General features: G+C 50.8%; 1 protein-coding gene across 1 annotated transcript in view; it reads left to right on the forward strand.

Moving 5' to 3' along the window:
- CLPB (ClpB family mitochondrial disaggregase) overlaps positions 1-16,137 on the forward strand; it is a gene marked incomplete in the record, with an annotated part of 104,880 nt that overhangs the window by 67,338 nt on the left and 21,405 nt on the right. The window contains 1 exon segment of the mRNA XM_073612636.1: positions 5,603-5,717. Coding sequence (XP_073468737.1) covers positions 5,603-5,717 — 115 coding nt within the window.

Genomic DNA, 16,137 nt, shown 5'->3' on the forward strand with positions numbered 1-16,137 from the left:
GAGGATCTCTGCTCTGATAAGAAGAATCTCCTCCTTTATTCTATCCACTTCTATCTATTTTTTATTTGCAACCAATCTATGTTATGTGTCCATCCAGTCCTGAGATTTTCACAGCTCTGCGGCACAGAGCAGCCCCGTCTGTCAGGGGGCGGAGCCCTGATTTTGTCTCAACTGCAGTTTTCAGGTCTGGTCCCTCCCCCCCAGGATTGTGATTGGACCAGGAAAAGGGAAGCAGGAGACCGATGGGCTCATCTCACTGTCACTTTTGCTCTCTCCTCCTCTCAGCGTGCTTCTTGCACTGCAGCACCAATAGTTAGCTCCTTGTCCCCCCCCCCCCCATGTTCTGATTGGACTATGAAAAGAGGAGCAGCAGATTGATGAGCTCATATCTCTGTCACTCTGATCTCTCTTCCTCCCAGCATGCTTCTTGCCCCAGCTTGTGATTGGTCTCCTTTTCTTTTTTTTTTTTGGTCCAATCACAGGCTGGGGGAGGAGCAAGGAGCTAATCAAGGGTGCTGCAGTGCAAAAAGCATGCTGGGAGGAGGAGAGAGCAGAGTGTCCGAAAGATGAGTTCATTGGACCAAAAGAAAAAAAAAAAAAAAGAGGAGACCGATGAGAGAGAGCAGAGTGTCAGAAAGATGAGCTCATCGGTCTCCTTCTCTTCTTTCTTCCAATGAACTCATCTTTCTGACACTCTGCTCTCTCCTCCTCTCAGCATGCTTTTTGCCCTGCAGCACCCTTGATTAGCTGCTTGCTCCTCCCCCAGCTTGTGATTGGACCAGAAAAGGAGAAGCAGCAGAATGAGCTCATCTTTCTGACACTCTGCTCTCTCTCATCGGTCTCCTTTTTTTTTTTTTTTCTTTTGGTCCAATGAGCTCATCTTTTGGACACTCTGCTCTCTCCTCCTCCCAGCATGCTTCTTGCACTGCAGCACCCTTGATTAGATCCTTGCTCCTCCCCCAGCTTGTGATTGGACAGGAAAAGAGACACAGCAGAATAATGACCTCATCTCTCTCACTCTGATCTCTCTTCCTCCCAGCATTCTTGTACTGCAGCACCCTTGATTGGCGCATTGTCCCTCCCCCAGCTTGTGATTGGACCAGGACAAGAGAAGCAGCAGACCGATGGGCTCATCTCACGGTCACTCTGCTCTCTCCTCCTCCCAGCATGCTTCTTGCACTGCAGCACCCTTGATTAGATCATTGCTACTCCCCCAGCTTGTGATTGGACCAGGAAACGAGAAGCAGCAGCCTGATGGGCTCACCTTTCTGTCACTCTGCTCTCTCCTCCTCCGAGCATGCTTCCCACACACACACTTATACACACACTATTTCTTGTCCTGGTGTCACCGAGACGCACACCGGTGATGGGAGAAGAGAAATCCTGTCTGGATTCGGCCTTTAAAGCTGAATTGTGCAGGCAAACCTTCCATAGGATCTCTATTCCTGTCCATCCAGTCCTGGGATTTACACAGCTCTGCCACCCAGCGGGGGGAGAAGACCTGATCTAGCTTTGCTGCAGCTCAGTAACACACACACCGGTCCTGTCCCTCCCCCAGCCTGTGATTGGGCAGTGAAAAGAGAAGCAGCAGACTGAATATTATTATTATTATTATTATTATTATTATTATTATACAGGATTTATATGGTGCCAACAGTTTGTGCAGTGCTTTATAACATGGGGGCAGACAATACAGTTTACTATACAATACAGGAGGGATTAGAGGAGCTGCACTCATCTCTCTGTCACCCTGCTCTCTCCTCCTCTCAGCATGCTTCCTGCACTGCGGAACACCTGGCTTGCTCCATGTGCTGCTCCTTCCTTCCCCAGTCTGAGCTCTGCTGTACTGGGACTGGAGTGGTGGATATGAAGCCATATTGAGATATTTAATGATGTATTAATGATTAGATATCTGCCTGGAGTTCAGATTTAAATTAGACCTGTACTGAGGGTGGGTAGGTAGGCCTAACATTGACAGCCTGGCCATCCCTGGCTGTGGTCCATATGCAAATTCAGCCTGCCTGGGAACGCCCACTTCTCCAGACTGAAACCCACCCATCGGTACAATTTTACATTTACATAACCCCTCCCACCTGGGAACGCCCACTTCTCCGGACTTAACCCACCCACCAGTACAATTTTACATTTGCAAAACTCCTCCCACCTGGGAACGCCCACTTCTCCAGACTGAAACCCACCCACCAGTACAATTTAACATTTGCATAACTCCTCCCACCTGGGAACACCCACTTCTCCAGACTGAAACCCACCCACCAGTACAATTTTACATTTGCATAACTCCTCCCACTGGTTGCATCAGGACTGAGGACTCTTGAGAGTAGTACTGTGGCTGGGGAGGGGGGGGCTGGGATGTTCTCAGGAAGCTACGTACCAGGGCGGCCCGTCCATTAAGGGCGCACGGGCGCCGCCCCCCCCCATTCCATCGCCGCCTCCCCCTATCCATGCGTCCGGCCCCTTTCACGCCGGGTGCATGGATTCCAATGTGGGGGTTTTGAAGCCAGAGGCTCTAATAGGCCTCAGAATAGGGTGGCCTCGGGGGGTGCAGAGAGTGCGCTCACAGCCCACCCAGGTGTGTTACAATAGCAAATTAATATTCGCTGTTTGTAACACTGATCCTCCTCCCGGCCAATCAGGAAGCGGGTCAGCCCGATTGGCTGAAAGGACAGGCGATCCTATTGGACGCCTAGGAGGAAGAGGGGAGGAGCCGCATGGAGGAGAGGAGACAGAGCCGCTGCCCGCCATCCGCCTAGATGGGGTAAGTGCTCAACCGACCGGCAAACAGCGAGGGGGGGAGGGTGCCGCCACAAACAACCACCCACCAAAAAAAACTCCAGTCACCACTGCTATGTACAGCACCCCGCTGGCTCCTCCCACCAGCCACAATCTGCCTGCATTGCATAGAGGAGCACAGAGACCCAGTGATGACATCTCTGAGATGATAAATTTATGAAATGAAAAATGGAAAGGTTTTATTTACAAGTTTAGCATCGCAGCAGCCGGCCCCCCCCGGTACTCCTCAAGAGCCTTCAGCCCTAGTGCAAGCAGTGGGCTGGCTTTTGGGAGGAGTTATGCAAATATTGGGTGTCAGCAGGGCTCCTGATAGAAATCACGGGGCTCCGTACAGACTACCTCATCATGGGTTTTACTTCCTCTTTATTCCACTGCAAAGCAAAAACATAATGGGCTAGTATGCATCGCATACTAGCCCATTATGTGGCACTTACCTGCAAACGAAGCCCGCAATGTCCTCCCCCCGCTGGTGGAAGCATCCATCTTCGCCCCTCTTCCTTTACGGGGGCTGCGGACTCCGGCTCTGCCCTGTGACGTCACTCTCACGCATAACGTCACTCGTCACTGCGCATGCGCCGATGACATCGCCGCACTACAAGGCAACTCTCTCCTAAACGGCGCACGTTTAGGAGATATTTTCAGTACATATATATAGGTAAGCCTTAGCCTAGGCCTACCTATATGTAAAAATAGGTCAGGGGGGTTTACAACCACTTTTATAACTTCCAATACCGCAGAACGTCGTATGACGGTCCTGGGCTATGAGTGAGGATGTCTGGATGGTGGGCACAGTTACAGGCATCATTCAGATAATATTTTTTTATATATATATATATATATATATATAGTGTGTATGTGAGTTTGGGAGTTCTGAGTACTTTTCTAGCAAAAATATGATTTTTACATGTAGGAGAGGAGTGCTGGAATTTGCGCGGTATGGAAGTGGTTACCGTATATACTGGAGTATAAGCCGAGTTTTTCAGCACTTTTTTTTCTGCTGAAAATGCCCCCTCGGCTTATACTCGAGTCAAGCACTTTTCTGCAGCAGAGAATGACATTTTCCGAAAGACTTTGGGGCCCCGTATCTCTGGGCCACTTGGTGCTAGGAACCCCAAATTTCGTGTGCAAACCCAGTGGAACTAGCTGGGGTTCCTAGCACTAAGTGGCCCCGAAATACGGGGCCCCAAATTCGGTTCGTAAAATATTCTCTGCTGCAGAAAAGTGCTTGTATATGTTGTAGTGCTAGTTCCACTGGGTTTGCACACCAAATTTGGGGTTCCTAGCACCAAGTGGCCCCAAGATACGGGGCCCCAAAGTCTGTCAACTGTGTCCATCTGCAGCGATGTCATTTCAGGACCCTTTGGGTCCAGGGACCCCAAATTTTGGCTGCAGCTAGGGGGCATCTAGGAACCCTTAACTACCGAGTTTGAAGTTCGGGGGACCTATGGCTGCAAATGGGCACAGGGAGGCTGCAAATGGGCACAGGGAGGCTGCAAATGGGCACAGTTGACCATCTTTTCCACTTACAGTAGCTGCGCACTTCTCACCCTAGGCTTATACTCGAGTCAATACGTTTTCCCAGTTTTTTGTGGTAAAATTAGGTGCCTCGGCTTATATTCGGGTCGACTTATACTCGAGTATATACACACTAAACTGTACTGGGACCAGATAAAAGGCAGCTATGGAACTGGTGTGACAGTAAATTCTTCACCCCCCGTGGGAATGCAGCTGATCAGCTGTGACTGTGTCAGGGAGACAAAGCAAGGTGGGAAGAGAGCAAGAAAAAAAATTAAACAGGCTGGGCAGTTGGAGCTCCAGGATCAGAGAGACGGAGGGAGAGAATAAAGTTACAAGGGTAACAAAGTCACCCAGCAGAGATAACATTAGAGCCAGGGCTGTGAGGAGGGGAGGGGGATTAGTGAGGGACGACAATTATATGTCTTTTCCTCCAGCAGCAGCAGGGAGAGCTGGAGAGACCAGCTTTCAGCTGCTGGACGAAGAGTTAGAGACCAGCTTTCAGCTGCTGGACGAAGAGTTAGAGACCAGCTTTCAGCTGCTGGACGAAGAGTTAGAGACCAGCTTTCAGCTGCTGGACGAAGAGTTAGAGACCAGCTTTCAGCTGCTGGACGAAGAGTTAGAGACCAGCTTTCAGCTGCTGGAAGAAGAGTTAGAGACCAGCTTTCAGCTGCTGGAAGAAGAGTTAGAGACCAGCTTTCAGCTGCTGGAAGAAGAGTTAGAGACCAGCTTTCAGCTGCTGGAAGAAGAGTTAGAGACCAGCTTTCAGCTGCTGGAAGAAGAGTTAGAGACCAGCTTTCAGCTGCTGGAAGAAGAGTTAGAGACCAGCTTTCAGCTGCTGGAAGAAGAGTTAGAGACCAGCTTTCAGCTGCTGGAAGAAGAGTTAGAGACCAGCTTTTAGCTGCTGGAAGAAGAGTTCTGTAATTGTCGTACCTCGCTAACTCCCCTCCCTTTTTCAGCCCTCCCTGTGTGCTCTGGCCCACTACAAGAGGACTGGTGGTCCCCCCCCCCCCTATCAGCGGCCCTGGGTGTCAGTCTGGAGGAGCGGGGCGATCACAGGCAGGCTGTATTTGCAAGCGGACTATCCCAGGTAACGCCCACATGTGATGCTGAGCCTCCAAGATCCAATGAATGAAAGGGTTGAGCCAGGGACAGTCAGGCTGAGGAGGAAAGAGCTAAATGATGCTGGGCGTCTTCCAGCTAGGAAAGGAGGCTGGCTGTTACTCTTCAGCGCTTTGCCAGGACTGTCTGACCATCTCTGGCCTTTCCTTTTCAGTTCCAGGTGGAGCAGAAGAAAAGGGCCGTTGAGGAACGGAGGCGATTCCCTCTGGAGCAGCGTCTGAAGGAGCATATTGTGGGTCAGGAGAGCGCCATCGCCACCGTGGCTGCAGGTAATACCGCAATGCCCTTTATGGGCGCTTCCTAAAGAAGTTCTCCGCTAAGATGTCCTGGTATCTCATATTATTTTGAATTTTGTAATTATGATATACCTGATGGTATGATGTATGTATCATTATGTATCTGATCGTATGATGTATGTATTGTTATATATCTGATCGTATGATGTATGTATCATTATGTATCTGTATGATGTATGTATCGTTGTGTATCTGATCGTATGATGTATGTATTGTTATATATCTGATCGTATGATGTATGTATTGTTATATATCTGATGGTATGATGTATGTATTGTTATATATCTGATTGTATGATGTATGTATTGTTATATATCTGATTGTATGATGTATGTATTGTTATATATCTGATTGTATGATGTATGTATCATTATGTATCTGTATGATGTAGGTATCGTTGTGTATCTGATCGTATGGTGAATGTATCATTATGTATCGTTGTGTATCTGATCGTATAATGTATGTATCATAATGTGTCCAAACACTTTACTTTAATGCATGCGGCGATCGATATTTATTATTTAACCCCTTTAAGCTCTCACCTCTACACCCCCCCCCCCCCCTTATGGACCAGAATAGTTTTTGCATGGCCTCTACGGCTAAAAGATAAACTGCAATACGCCGCCATTAACGCATCAGCACCGCTGTCATCCAATCACACACCAGCGGCTGAGTTCTTACCTGGTTGCTGGTATAAACCGGTCCGTACTGCCCTAAGTCTGCTGTCTGCGCCCCTCCTTGGTGCCGTTTCCATTTGCGGGAATCCAGCACTGCAGATGCGCCGCCCCCCTTGCGGCAACGTCGTTCCTCTTCTGGATCCGTTGCCGCTCGGCAGCCAATAGGAAGTGTGGAGCTAAATCAATATTAACATGATTAATTAAATAACAATTCATCCATAATAAATAGTATTAATATGTAACAAAATATACTCTCAGAAAATCATGTGACAATTCATAGGATTCTTTAATAAATAATATAAATAAAGTCCCATTAAGGGCCCTTTCACACTGAGGCGGGGGCGGCATCGGCGGTAAAGCGCCGCTATTGTAAGCGGCGCTTTACCGTCGGTATTCGGCTGCTAGCGGGGCGGTTTTACCCCCCGCTAGCGGCCGAGAAAGGGTTAAAAACCACCGCAAAGCGCCTCTGCAGAGGCGCTTTGCCGGCGGTATAGCTGCGCCGTCCCATTGATTTCAATGGGCAGGAGCGGTATACACTCCGCTCCTTCACCGCTCCGAAGATGCTGCTAGCAGGACTTTTTTTCCCGTCCTGCCAGCCCACCGCTCCAGTGTGAAAGCCCTCAGGGGTTTCACACTGGTATCAAAGCAGCGGCACTTTCGGGTCGGTTTGCAGGCGCTATTATTAGCGCAATAGCGCCTGCAAACCACCCCAGTGTCAAAGGACCCTTACTGAGATGCAAAAAGGTGGAAAGAACGTTTGCCTGTTCCTGAAGACCGTCCTCAGTGATGTGCAAATCACCTTCCAGTGCAAAAAGAATATAGAACTCTGTGCCAACATAAAGTGCGGTCATAGCCTCTTAGTGTGGACCATGCATGCTATACAATTATCAACAGAGCATGTTACATGTATTCCCCCCCCCTCCCCCGTCTTCAGGGGGATTGGCCAAAAGTATTTTTTTTGTTCAATCCTCCTGAAGATGTCATCTTCTGACGAAACGCGCTGGGGAGGGCCTATATGTGACATCATCACAGCCAAGAATTACTGGTAAAAACACATGGTTAGCGGTGTTGGGAGGGAGGTGACGTATTGTGTGCCCTGCGTACTTCAGTGATGGTTTTTTTTGGGGGGTGTACGTAGATGGCCTATGGTACTACAAGTCTGGTTAAAGTGAACCTGTGCTTTACGCACGCTGTGACAACCCTCCGCCTATATATACAGACCTTCCTTTTGCTCATCCATTATTCAGTTCAGCTAACTGGAGAGGAGGCCCTGTACTTCCAGGTATGTCTGACCATGTGACTCAGTCCCCTCCTCTTCTGTCACAGCGTTGGTGATTGGCCCAGAGCTGCGATAGTGAAAGTGGCGCCACCCTCTGGCTTTGCAGTAGGTTACAGATATGTGAATTACAGGAGTGGCTGAACAAACTGATTTTATATATATTTATGTATATAGCTGTACTGCCTGACGACCTGAGCTGTAGTCTGCAGGACATTGGAGCGAAGCTAATACAGCGGGGAACTTTATAGAGCCCTCGTAAAAAATCTCCAGATCCCCGCGGTGGCCAATTCCACGGATTTCTAAATATAGGGCATTTCCTCATCCGGCGCGGCCGAGGCTCTCCGGGGCGCCATATTGTGGCTTTGTGATTACTCACCGAGGTGCCATGAAGATGTCTGAATCTATAGCAGCCGCGGTGACACTACGTGGTGTCTGCAAGACTGCAACACCGGCAATGTGGACACGTAGGGGGCCCGAGGAGGCCAGGCACTGTCCTGTGTGCAGGACCCACTCTGACAGCAGGGCCACCAAACAGATAGAAAAGATTTTTAGAAATTCAGATATTATATACATACACTAAATTACCAAAAGTATTGGGACACCTGCCTTGTACATGTACATGAACTTCAATGACGTCCCAGTCTTAGTCCGTAGGGTTCAATATTGAGTTGGCCCACCCTTTGCAACTATAACAGCTTCATCTCTTCTGGGAAGGCCGTCCACAAGGTTTAGGAGTGTGTCTATGGGAATGTTTGACCATTCTTCCAGAAGAGCATTTGTGAGGTCAGGCACCGATGTTGGGCGAGAAGGACCACTAGTGGAGTGCTGATGCCCCCCCCCCCCCCCCTGCCATGGTGGGGTATAATAGTGAAGTATTGATGCCCCCCTGCCATGGTGGGGTATAATAGTGGAGTACTGATGCCCCCTGCCGTGGTGGGGTATAATAGAGGAGTACTGATGCCCCCTGCCATGGTGGGGTATAATAGTGGAGTACTGATGCCCCCTGCCATGGTGGGGTATAATAATGGAGTACTGATGCCCCCTGCCATGGTGAGGTATAATAATGGAGTACTGATGCCCCCTGCCATGGTGGGGTATAATAGTGGAGTACTGATGCCCCCTGCCATGGTGGGGTATAATAGTGGAGTACTGATGCCCCCTGCCATGGTGAGGTATAATAATGGAGTACTGATGCCCCCTGCCATGGTGAGGTATAATAATGGAGTACTGATGCCCCCCGCCATGGTGGGGTATAATAATGGAGTACTGATGCCCCCTGCCATGGTGGGGTATAATAGTGGAGTACTGATGCCCCCCGCCATGGTGGGGTATAATAGTGGAGTACTGATGCCCCCCACCATGGTGGGGTATAATGAGTACTGATGCCCCCTGCCATGGTGGGGTATAATAGTAGAGTACTGATGCCCGCTGCCATGGTGGGGTATAATAATGGAGTACTGATGCTCCCTGCCATGTTGGGGTATAATAATGGAGTACTGATGCCCCCCGCCATGGTGAGGTATAATAATGGAGTACTGATGCCCCCTGCCATGGTGAGGTATAATAATGGAGTACTGATGCCCCCTGCCATGGTGAGGTATAATAATGGAGTACTGATGCCCCCCGCCATGGTGGGGTATAATAGTGGAGTACTGATGCCCCCCGCCATGGTGGGGTATAATAGTGGAGTACTGATGCCCCCCACCATGGTGGGGTATAATGAGTACTGATGCCCCCTGCCATGGTGGGGTATAATAGTAGAGTACTGATGCCCGCTGCCATGGTGGGGTATAATAATGGAGTACTGATGCTCCCTGCCATGTTGGGGTATAATAATGGAGTACTGATGCCCCCCGCCATGGTGGGGTATAATAGTAGAGAACTGATGCCCCCCCGCCATGGTGGGGTATAATAGTGGAGTACTGATGCCCCTCCCCCCCGCCATGGTGGGGTATAATAGTGGAGTACTGATGCTCCCCTGCCATGGTGGGGTATAATAGTGGAGGACTGATGCCCCCCCGCCATGGTGGGGTATAATAGTGGAGTACTGATGCCCCCCCCGCCATGGTGGGGTATAATAGTGGAGTACTGATGCCCCCCCCTGCCATGGTGGGGTATAATAGTGGAGTACTGATGCCCCCCGCCATGGTGGGGTATAATAGTAGAGTACTGATGCCCCCCCGCCATGGTGGGGTATAATAGTGGAGTACTGATGCTCCCTGCCATGGTGGGGTATAATAGTGGAGTACTGATGCCCCCTGTCATGGTGGGGTATAATAGTGGAGTACTGATGCCCCCTGTCATGGTGGGGTATAATAGTGGAGTACTGATGCCCCCCTGCCATGGTGGGGTATAATAGTGGAGTACTGATGCCCCCCTGCCATGGTGGGGTATAATAGTGGAGTACTGATGCTCCATATGGATATGGTTTGTATTTCCAGCAGTGGCGTTGGCTCGTCTCCCCGGCCGGTTCTGTGCCCGCAGGCGGTGTTGGGTAATTGGCGTGGCGTGATGAATGTTGTGTGTCTGTGTGTGACATGGGGTGGTGTCTCTGTACATTAGACCTGCTCTCTTTATGGGCCCCCTGATTGAATTATGGGAAACGTGCCTGAGATCCCTCTCTTCGCCCCCACCCCCCCACCCCCACCTTCGCCAGCCGCGGGATATCGGCGCTGTCCGCGGCCGTTCTGCTGCTGAGGTCTCAGCTAAGTGGAAGGGACGGAATTTTCATTTAGTGATCCGTTGTGCTGATGGCCCTGCAGCTGTCCTGTGCGTGGTGGGGGTGCAGTTAACCCCCTAGCAGTGTGCTGCCTCTTGATTGGCTGAGAACAGTCGTCTGTGGATGGCGATTGGGTGTGCCTACACCGTCGGAGATATCTTTCTTCTTTTCTTTTTCTTTCTTTTTTTTTAAGGGGGCTCCAGGGAAAAATTGGGAGGGCCTTTTTTTATGGTTGCAGCCAAATGGTGGAAATAGAATTTTGATATTGTATTTATTGTCCGGCCACCAAAATACAGACCCCCCCCCCCCTTCCTGTGTCGCTGCCACACCCATTGGACCCCTGAGTCACCCTGCGCCTCAGCTTAGCTCAGGTCGAAATGCGTCTGAGTCAGGGAATGTCCTAATGAGATCGGCTCATCTTATAGCTTGGTAACCGGTGCCAAGACTTACATTGCGGCATCCCTGATGGTCTCTCTGCAGAGATCCAACACATCCCCTGCTAAAGAGAGCTGGAGCTCTACAATCAGCAAAGCTCAGGAGCCGTGTGTGGAAGCAGTGGTCTCTCTGACACACCCCCTTGCTGAGTCAGGCCTATAGGGGACGTGTCGGGGAGACCACTGCTTCCACACAGGGCTCATGAGCTTTACTGGGGCCTTAGAAACAAAGAAAGGTTGCAGCTTGGAAGCAGACACCATCAGATGCTCCCTAGATCACGATCATCAGTGGGAGCCCCCAAAAATTTCACATCTGGGTTTCAGTTCCTCTACAGAAGAACGTATGTTCCCCCCCACTGTACTGCGTGGCGGTGTTTAGGCCCAGTGATTGGCTTCCTCCCTGGTGCGGAGCGCTGGATTGTGGACCTTTTTTTGCAGGTATTCGTTATAGAGGTTGGCAGCCTTGTGAGTGTGGAGAGTGGGTGGGGGACCAGAGAACGGGCAGGTGGGATGTGAGCAGATCGCGGTGGGGACGGGTAGAGTTGGAGGCCTCTCAGGAAGTGTCAGTGAGCTGGTTAGCCATCCCGACGAAGAGGGAGATTAATTTCCATTCTGATGTTATGTACATACATCTCAGACATCTGGAGGAAACGGTCACATGAGCAGATGGCTCCGGGGAGAGACCTGTACAAGAAGCGTCTCTGGTGACCTCTGACCTGGTATGACTGACACGTACCGGCGGGCACTCAGGTATCTCAGCCGTCATTACAACGGGTCATAAGTCTGTTCCATAAACTGTCACAGTGGTTACCTCCAATGTAAGGAACATTCTTCTCACTGATCACCAATGTAAGGAACATTCTTCCCACTGATCATCAATGTAAGGAGCATTCTTCCCACTGATCACCAATGTAAGGAACATTCTTCTCACTGATCACCAATGTAAGGAACATTCTTCCCACTGATCATCAATGTAAGGAGCATTCTTCCCACTGATCACCAATGTAAGGAACATTCTTCTCACTGATCACCAATGTAAGGAACATTCTTCCCACTGATCATCAATGTAAGGAGCATTCTTCCCACTGATCACCAATGTAAGGAACATTCTTCTCACTGATCACCAATGTAAGGGACATTCTTCTCACTGATCACCAATGTAAGGAACATTCTTCTCACTGATCACCAATGTAAGGAACATTCTTCTCACTGATCACCAATGTAAGGAACATTCTTCTCACTGATCACCAATGTAAGGAACATTCTTCTCACTGATCACCAATGTAAGGAACATTCTTCTCACTGATCACCAATGTAAGGAACATTCTTCTCACTGATCACCAATGTAAGGAACATTCTTCTCACTGATCACCAATGTAAGAAACATTCTTCCCACTGATCACCAATGTAAGGAACGTTCTTCTCACTGATCACCAATGTAAGGAACATTCTTCCCACTGATCACCAATGTAAGGAACATTCTTCTCACTGATCACCAATGTAAGGAACATTCTTCCCACTGATCACCAATGTAAGGGACATTCTTCTCACTGATCACCAATGTAAGGAACATTCTTCTCACTGATCACCAATGTAAGGAACATTCTTCTCACTGATCACCAATGTAAGGAACATTCTTCTCACTGATCACCAATGTAAGGAACATTCTTCTCACTGATCACCAATGTAAGGAACATTCTTCCCACTGATCACCAATGTAAGGAACATTCTTCTCACTGATCACCAATGTAAGGGTCATTCTTCCCACTGATCACCAAGTAAGACGTGCCTGCGGGTGCGTGGGGGATAAGGCTGACCTGCGCGGGGGATATGGCGGGCCTTCGTGTGCACGAGGGATGAGGCGTGCCTGCAGGTGCATAGGGCATGAGGCGGGCCTACACATGCGCGGGGGATGAGGCGTGCCTGCGGGGGATGAGGCGGGCCTTCGTGTGCGCGGGGGGATAAGGCGGGCCTTCGTGTGCGCGGGGGATTAGGCGTGCCTGCACATGTGTGGGGGATGAGACGTGGCGGGGGATAAGGCGGGCCTGCGGGGGATAAGGCGGGCCTTTGTGTGCGCGGGGGATAAGGCGGGCCTTTGTGTGCGCGGGGGATAAGGCGGGCCTTTGTGTGCGCGGGGGATAAGGCGGGCCTTTGTGTGCGCGGGGGATAAGGCGGGCCTTTGTGTGCGCGGGGGATAAGGCGGGCCTTTGTGTGCGCGGGGGATAAGGCGGGCCTGCGGGGGATAAGGCGGGCCTTTGTGTGTGCGGGGGATAAGGCGGGCCTTTGTGTGTGCGGGGGATAAGGCGGGCCTTTGTGTGCGCGGGGGATAAGGCGGGCCTTTGTGTGCGCGGGGGATAAGGCGGGCCTTTGTGTGCGCGGGGGATAAGGCGGGCCTTTGTGTGCGCGGAGGATAAGGCGGGCCTTTGTGTGCGCGGGGGATAAGGCGGGCCTTTGTGTGCGCGGGGGATAAGGCGGGCCTTTGTGTGCGCGGGGGATAAGGCGGGCCTTTGTGTGCGCGGGGGATAAGGCGGGCCTTTGTGTGCGCGGGGGATAAGGCGGGCCTTTGTGTGCGCGGGGGATAAGGCGGGCCTTTGTGTGCGCGGGGGATAAGGCGGGCCTTTGTGTGCGCGGGGGATAAGGCGGGCCTTTGTGTGCGCGGGGGATAAGGCGGGCCTTTGTGTGCGCGGGGGATAAGGCGGGCCTTTGTGTGCGCGGGGGATAAGGCGGGCCTTTGTGTGCGCGGGGGATAAGGCGGGCCTTTGTGTGCGCGGGGGATAAGGCAGGCCTTTGTGTGCGCGGGGGATAAGGCGGGCCTTCGTGTGCGCGGGGGATAAGGCGTGCCTGCGGGATAAGGTGTAAATGCGTACCTGCCCGTGCCCGGGGGATAATGTGCCCCTGTGCGGGATATAAGGTGTGCCTGCATATGAGCGGTATCTCCCCCTGTTCACGTGCAAGAACCCAGATGCAACAGAAATTTGAAGATGACAGTGTAGAAGCAGAGTGTCAGGAAGAGAACTTCAGCTGCAAGGAAGACAACGCTGAACTCAATGGACTAGTGAGTAATTTTTTTTTTTTTTTATGCCAGCTCAGATATGACCCAATCATGTGTGACTCACTACAAAGTTACAATGTACAGTCTGATCTCTGGGGGGAGGGGAGACTGAGGAAATGCTTCCTCCTGCCTGCAGTACAGTAATGATATCATCTCAGCCGTGAGCTTGATTTAACCCTTTGCCTTCTATGCCGTTTCTAAACGCACCTTGCTAGAGAAGTGGTTAGAGTATATTAGTGCTGTAAACCTTTTCGCACAGGTCGCCCGACTTGTAGGAGTAATCGCAGCAGAGCGTCCGTATCCCAGATAACGCAAACTCGGAGATGTGAGGTTATCCCCCCCCCTCTCTGAAAATGAATAGATGTGATAAGATAACGGCACATTTATTACCCTCACAAACTGGCTGGGTCCGATTCCTCTCCCGTGCAGCCTGATAACTGCTGCGCTATTGATTTGTGTAAAACAATCCGCAGAATTTATCCGTTCAATAGATTGCTGAAGGGCCCGCGCCATCCCTCCATACAAATGGAGAAAATAAAAGCCGCCCCGCTCCCCCTGCGGGAATGGGGGGGGGGGGGGGTGGAATTGTTTCCTTTGTCTTGCAGAAAAAACAACATCGGCGTCTGGATAAACGGTAAACCGCGTCACTGACTGAGCGATCCGGGGCAAGAATTATACCGGCGGGGGGGGGGGACCCACAAGACATCTCTGCCCACCCACTGAGGGCCGGTCCTTGAGGCCTGATGAAGGGGGTCCTGCGTGGCTCCGAAAAAGTTTTGGACCCGTTTTTGGAGATTATTTTCTTTGACTATACACTTCCAGCCTGTGTGGTCACTTCAGCAGCCATTTATAAATCCAGCCACCTCTACAAGAATGCATGCGTTGGGAATATTGCATTGGAAGTTCTTGTGGCTGACCCCCCCCGGGCCCCCTTCCCCTCATTTGTTCCCAGGATAGGAAAGGGCGGATGTAATGAGTATGTAAGCAAGGAAGGGGCTATGGAGAAAAGTGGGGGAGGTGTTCTGTAGTCCGGCAAGGGGAGAACTGGACAGGGCTGACAACACAGCTTGGGATTTCAGTACAGGGTTGTCCGCTCAAACAGGAAGTTGGGAGCTCCCCGGATTTCCGGCTGATCAACAGGTCTTTGAAGCACTGATTATCTCGGGGGGGGAGCAGTGGGATGCGAAAATACGTCTTAGCCAATCAGTGACCCCCCTTCCCCCTCCCCCAGCAGGCATCGCGGTCACAAATGGGATGGTCCACAGTGTGCGTAACACAAGCGCCTCATAATCCAATTTCCGTGATAAATGAGCCCCTAAATGTCATCTATTTGGGGGGGTCAAACCAATTCAGTGTATGGATAGCCCAGACTTTTTTTTTTGTTTTGGATGAAATGTGGAAGGATTAGACCCCCCCCGGTCTGGTATTGTTGCTGCTTGTGTCCCCAAATTGGGCCCAATTAGCCATTTTCCCTCCCCGGTGTCATGTGACTCGTTAGTGTTACAAGGTCTCAGGTGTGAATGGGGAGCAGGTGTGTTAAATTTGGTGTTATCGCTCTCACTCTCTCATACTGGTCACTGGAAGTTCAACATGGCACCTCATGGCAAAGAACTCTCTGAGGGTCTGAAAAAAAAATATTGTTGCCCTACATAAAGATGGCCTAGGCTATAAGAAGACTGTCAAGACCCTGAAACTGAGCTGCAGCACGGTGGCCAAGACCATACAGCGGTATAACAGGACAGGTTCCACTCAGAACAGGCCTCACCATGGTCCACCAAAGAAGTTGAGGTCATGTGATCAGCGTCATATCCAGAGGTTGTCTTTGGGAAATAGACGTATGAGTGCTGCCAGCATTGCTGCAGAGGTTGAAGGGGTGGGGGGTCAGCCTGTCAGTGCTCAGACCATACGCTGCACACTGCATCAAATTGATCTGCATGGCTGTTGTCCCAGAAGGAAGCCTCTTCTAAAGATGATGCACAAGAAAGCCCGCAAACAGTTTGCTGAAGACAAGCAGACTAAGGACATGGATTACTGGAACCATGTCCTGTGGTCTGATGAGACCAAGATAAACTTATTTGGTTCAGATGGTGTCAGGCGTGTGTGGGGGCAACCAGGTGAGGAGTACAAAGACAAGTGTGTCTTGTCTACAGTCAAGTATGGTGGTGGGAGTGTCATGGTCTGGGGCTGCATAAGTGCTGCCGGCACTGGGGAGCTACAGATCATTGAGGGAAC

This window comes from Aquarana catesbeiana, linkage group LG02 (genome assembly GCF_042186555.1).
Source record: "Aquarana catesbeiana isolate 2022-GZ linkage group LG02, ASM4218655v1, whole genome shotgun sequence".
In the NCBI taxonomy this organism is placed as follows: Eukaryota; Metazoa; Chordata; class Amphibia; order Anura; family Ranidae; genus Aquarana; species Aquarana catesbeiana.